The following is a 5,464-nucleotide window of genomic DNA, read 5'->3' as shown; positions in this document are numbered from 1 at the left end:
TCTCCATTCTCCTCTCCGGATCTTGGGCACGCACGCACACGCGCCCAGCGTGAGTTTAAGCTACCGGGTCCGGGACTCGAACCGCAGTCGACTGCATGGGAGTCCAGCGACATAGCCATTTCGCTAACTGCTGGTCCCTCTCTCTCTCAGCACAGATGCTGGAAAGGGGAATCTTCCTGATTCTGGGGGTCCTGAGACCACGGCCCTTACCATTAAGGGTGACCTACTGAACCTCTTGTTCCTCTCACCCTAGGACAAGTTCACGTGCGTGTTCACTTACGCTTCTCAAGGCGGGACCAACGAGGTGAGTGATGCTCCGCACGGCTTAGCGTGGTGGTATCCGCAGACAGCCGCCCCTCGGACAGCGGGGTTGGGGCAGGTGTAGGTCCGCTTCCCTAGGTGAGCTAGGCGTCCTTTACCTACTGACCGGGAGCGATCCGGTCGCTACTCCACCGAACCGGCCACCAAGGGAGCTGACTTGGGACACAAGGAGGGATGTTGGTGTGGGATGTGACCTACCCTTCTCAGGGACTCCCTAGGCACGTCATCTTCATTTTATGTGCCGGCAAGTGGCATGGTGGTTAAGTACTGGACTCCCACATGGCCTACCATGGTTCAAGTCCTGGACCTGACAGCTTGCTTTCTCACTGTCTCTCTCTCTCTCTGTGTCCCGCTCTGGTCAAATTTTTTAAAAGTTAAATGAAATAATTATCTTCAAAAGTAAACAAAAATAATAATAAATAAATTTCCACAAACTTAGCAGCTTAGTAATAACACCCAGCAGGAGGCATGTTGCTTAAGGTGCCGGCCTCCCACATGGTGGTTCGAGTCCTGAACATAGCCACACGCTTTCTCCTTTCTGTCACTCTGTTTGTCCCTCTCTGGCGAGCGCGTAAGGCCTAGAGCAAATTAAAAAATAATAACAATAAAATTAAATAATTCAGACAAAAAAGCTATGGTGTTAAACAAAAATCACACCCCTTTGAGGCCAACTGGCCGTGTGGTGATTAACACAGTGTCTGCAGAGCTGGACCCCCGAGGGGAAGGTCCTGGGTTTGCACCCCGAGGCACACCTCGCATGCACCTGCCCACGATAGCGGCTGGCCGAGGCTGGGGGTGGATGGCGGCATGAGGCCCTGTTGGGGTTCTCTGCCTCCCTCTTTCTGTGTAGATAGGTGCACTAGAAATGCTGCAGTAAGTACAGCCCTGGGCATTTCTCTGTGGGCCGGAGGGCTGGGTCAGCTCCGCACCGTGCTCCCTAACGCCGGACTCAGGGTGTCTGGGCCCGGCTTTTACTGGAGGCGAAGAGGCCTCTTTCAGCCTCTTTCAGGAGGTCGGCAGAATTCAGTTCTTTATGGGGGTAGGACGAAGGGCCTCCTTTCTGCTGGCTGGTGGCAGAAGAGTGACAGTGGGATCAGCGGATGGTGCAGTGGTGAAGGCACTGAGCTGCTGAAGTTCACGTGGTCAGCCATGGTTCGAGTCCCAGACCTGGCACCTTGAAAAGCATGCCGGGTGTGTGTGTGCATGAGTGCCCAAAGTCCTGGGAGGAGAATGGAGGAGATGGGATTGTGGCATGGTCATGGCCCCAGGCGGTGCTTTCTCGCCTCCCCTCTCTCTGTCTCTTCTGCAAAAAGTTAAAAGAGAAAGCGGAAGTTCCGGCAGTTTAAAGGCTAGGGCTGAGGGTGGCCTTGCAGAGCAGGCAGTGGGAGGGGATGGGGTGCTGGCCTACCCCGCAGTGAGCCGGGCTCTGCCACCACCGTGTGTGCTCACAAGAGGGCGCTGCTCCAGGAAACAGCACAGCTGGCACCTCGGTTTCAGCCCCGTGCGACCAAGCCTAGGGAGCCTAGGGAGCCTAGGGAGCGGGGACAGGCACAACCGCGCCTGAGCCTCGGGCCTCCCAGCGTTGTTGTGAAGCTGCTGGGGGAGTAGTCATTCCGGAAGTAGCGGGTTGAATGCCCCCCTGCCCCCACCAGGGTCCAGTTCTGGTCCCCTGAGCCTGCAAGCGTGGCCTCGTGTAGAAGCGTTTTGCAGATGCCATGCACTGAAGGGTCGAGGTGAGGACGTTGAGCTAGGTTACCAAGGTGACCCTAACTGCAGTGAGGGGCCGGCAGGTGGCGGGTGGTTAAGGCGCCGGACTCCCACAGGGCTGACCATGGTTCAGTCCCGGACCCGAGGCTGGCTTTCTCACTGTCCTTCTCTCGCTCTCTGTCTTTCTCACTATCACTCTGTCCCTCTGTGGTCAAATTAAAATAAATAGATAATGTTAAATAAAATGATTATTTTCTTTTTTTAAAAAAAAGGGGGGCTGGCAGGTGGCCTGGTGGTTAAGGCACTGGACTCCCACGTGGCTGATCATAGTTCAAGTCCTGAACTCAAAGCCAGGCATGATGGTTCAAGGCCCAGACCTGGTGGCTTGCTTTTTCACTCTCTCTCTCTCTCTCTCTCTCTCTCTCTCTCTCTCTCTTGCTCACCCTCTCTGGTTAAATTTAAATAAATGTATAAATAAATAAAGTTAAATAAAATAATTCTTTAAGAAAAAAGAAGAGGCACATGGATGTTTGATAATTTGATAGGAAGCTTGGCAGATCGAGGAGGCCGTGCGAAGGTGGAGGTGGAGACCGGAGTGCTGCGGCCATGAGCCAGGGCGCCCCTGCACCCCGGAGGCCTTGGGGCAGGAAGGTTTCTCTCCTAGTGCTTTCGGGAGGTCACGGCTGCCTGCACTTTGATTTTTTTTTAGAGATTTTTGCTATAGGGTGCGTGCACTCGCCAGACAGACAGAGACAGAGACAGAAAGTGAGAAATCACCCCCTGGGGGATGGCCACACCGCCCTCCTCCATTCTCCGCCCAGGATCTCGGCACGCACGCACACGCGCCGGTGTGTTTTAAGCTGACTCGGTCACAGCTATGCGAGGATCAGCGGCATGACCAGTACGCCATCTGCTGGCCCCAGATATTATTTTTTAAATGTAAGCAAGTTTTTTTGTTTGTTTTTTATCGTAGGTTTTAGCCACAGGGCACGTGTCCTTGTCAGAGACAGACAGAGGACACGTGAGAAACCCCCACGCAGGAGGGTGGCCACTGGCGTCCCCTCTCCGTTCCCCTCTCAGGGTTTTGGGCTTGCACGCACATACGTCTGGCCTGATTTTCAGGCCTCCAGGTCCAGGACTTGAACCATGTCTGGCCAAATGGGAGCCCAGTGCCTTAACCACCTCGCCACCTACTGGCACCTGTCTCCGTATTTAAGTGGGTCGGTTCGGGGGGCTCTTAGGAGAGGCGCCATGTTTCATGTAGGGACGTGGGATGGCCAGGTCCCCTGAGCACAGATGCCACGAAACCGTGGCCCAGAGGGCCAGGGCAGGCGGGGCCACGTGGTGCGGAACGGGTCGGGAGGGAGGGACAGCGGTGTGCGGTGGACGGGGCGAGCCTGGGGCTCCCGGGAGAGGTCTGGGCTGACTGCTCTGTCCACAGCAATGGCAGATGAGCCTGGGGACCAGTGAGGACCACCAGCACTTCACCTGCACCGTCTGGAGGTGAGCCGGCCGGGCCAGAGGGTGGGGGCCGTGGGGAAGCCCAGGCGCAGTGATCCTGGACAGGCCGCAGCTCAGAGCTCCCGGCAGGGGAGGGCCACAGGGAGCGCCCCACCAGCTCCTCCGGCAGCTGTTGAAGTGGAGGCGCGCCTCGACCTTCTCAAGTTCAGCGGTGGTATTTCGTTTTATTTATTCGTTTATTTTAACCAGAGAGAGACACAGAGAGAGAGAGAGAAAGAGACAAAGCCAGGTCCAGGACTTGAGCCAGGTGGGAGTGTCCACCTTAACCAGCATGCCACCTCCTGGTCCCTACAGTCTCTTTTTGTTTTGGAGAGGTTTTTGCTATAGGGCACGTGCACTCACCAGAAAGACAGACAGAGAAAACGAGAAATCACCCCCAGGGGGGATGGCCACGCCTCAATCCCTTCTCCTCCACTCTCCTCTCGGGATCTTGGGCACGCACACACACGCACCTGGCATGAGTTTAAGCCACTGGGTCTGGGACTTGAACCCCAGTCGACTACATGGGAGTCCAGCGACATAGCCATTACGCTAACTGCTGGTCGCTTAAGAGAGAGGTTTTTGCTATAGGGTGCATGCACTTGCTGGAGAGACAGAGAGAGAGAGAGAGAGTGAGAATCACCCCCGGGGGGATGGCCATGCCACAGTCCCTTCTCCGTTCTCCTCTCGGGATCTTGGTTTCTCACACACACACACACCCAGTGTGAGTTTCAAGCCGCCGAGTCCAGGACTCGAACCGCGGTCAGCTACGTGGGAGTCCGGCGATGTAACTATCACGCCAACTGCTGGTCCCTCCAGAACATTCTTATCCCTGGAAGGAAGCCCTGCCCTGTTAGCGACCAGTCCATCCACGCCCAGCCCCTCGCCGCAGTCACCCTCCCTGTCCCTGTGGACCCGCCTGTTCTGGGCATTTCACATATCGGGGTCCCCCTGAGCATGGTGCTTACGAGGCTCAGCCGCTCCGCAGGTGTGTCCAGGCTCCCTCCTGTTCACGGCTGAGTACTATTCCAGGAGGCTTCAAGCCCAAATGCGGGCGCTCAGTGCCCTCCTGAAGCCAGGGGCCCTCGCGGGAGGCCAACCAGTGTAGCACCCCGGGGGTGGACGCGCCCTGCCGATGAGGCAGCCGGGTCGGGGGACGTGGGGGTCCTTGGCACGAGGTGGGAACACAAACACAGCTGCAGAGAGCATGCCCTGGGGACAGCACGCCCTGTGGGGACCCCAGCCCTCCTCATCGGGCCGCCCTAGGCAGGTCTGCACCAGGTGTCTGTTCCTAGAATGCTCTCGGGGCTGATGAGCCCGATGGCCCTACCTTTACGGGTCGTGGACTTCACCCAGATGCAGACCCTGAGCCCATGCACGGCCTCTGCGCAGGGCCCGGCCCCTGGGTCCACCGTGGTGTGGTCTGGGAGGTGGTGTTGCGGGGGCCCTCCCGTCCTCACTGGGGTTGTTGGTCATGTGGGTGGTGAGCCACAGACAGGATGCAGGAAGGTGGCCAACCATCATCCATCTTGTCATGTCCCCTGGGCCCGCCACCCTGGGACGGGTCAGCCCCCACAACGTGGTCCCCGTAAGCTGTCATTTGGTGCCAGACACGGCCCGGGGGTGCAGAGCCAGTGGGCCCCACCCTGGGGCAGGCTGACGGTCCGCAGATGGGAGGCGACTGACCGGCGAACCCCGCGTAATGACGGGACTGGGTGCAGGACGGGTCTGCCCGGCCATTCTGGGGGAGCCTTGGGGCCTTGGCCAGCATGGTGAGCGGGGACCCTGCTCGAGTGCCTCCCGGCCTCGGTGCTGCAGAAGCCAACAGGGTCCCCGGGGCACAGAGTGCCGCCTCCCAGGGCCAGGCCCTGCAGGCCTGGGCATCGGGGCAGGGAGTGGGCTTGCCTGAACCTGCCCATGGCGGCCGAAGCCATGC

The 5,464-nt window shown here is 58.2% G+C and overlaps 1 protein-coding gene across 1 annotated transcript in view; it reads left to right on the top strand.

Annotated features, from left to right (window-relative positions):
- Positions 1 to 253: 253 nt before the first annotated feature.
- MYDGF (myeloid derived growth factor) overlaps positions 254 to 5,464 on the top strand; it is a gene marked incomplete at its 5' end in the record, with an annotated part of 7,660 nt that continues 2,449 nt past the window's right edge. Inside the window, 2 exon segments of the mRNA XM_014585536.1 lie at positions 254 to 304; positions 3,470 to 3,531. Of these exon segments, the coding sequence (XP_014441022.1) occupies positions 254 to 304; positions 3,470 to 3,531 (113 nt within the window).

Source organism: Tupaia chinensis, unplaced genomic scaffold (genome assembly GCF_000334495.1).
Source record: "Tupaia chinensis unplaced genomic scaffold, TupChi_1.0 Scaffold149964_2, whole genome shotgun sequence".
Taxonomy (NCBI): domain Eukaryota; kingdom Metazoa; phylum Chordata; class Mammalia; order Scandentia; family Tupaiidae; genus Tupaia; species Tupaia belangeri.
The sequence above is the reverse complement of the archived record's forward strand: the minus strand, read 5'-3'. Positions and strand labels throughout refer to the sequence as shown.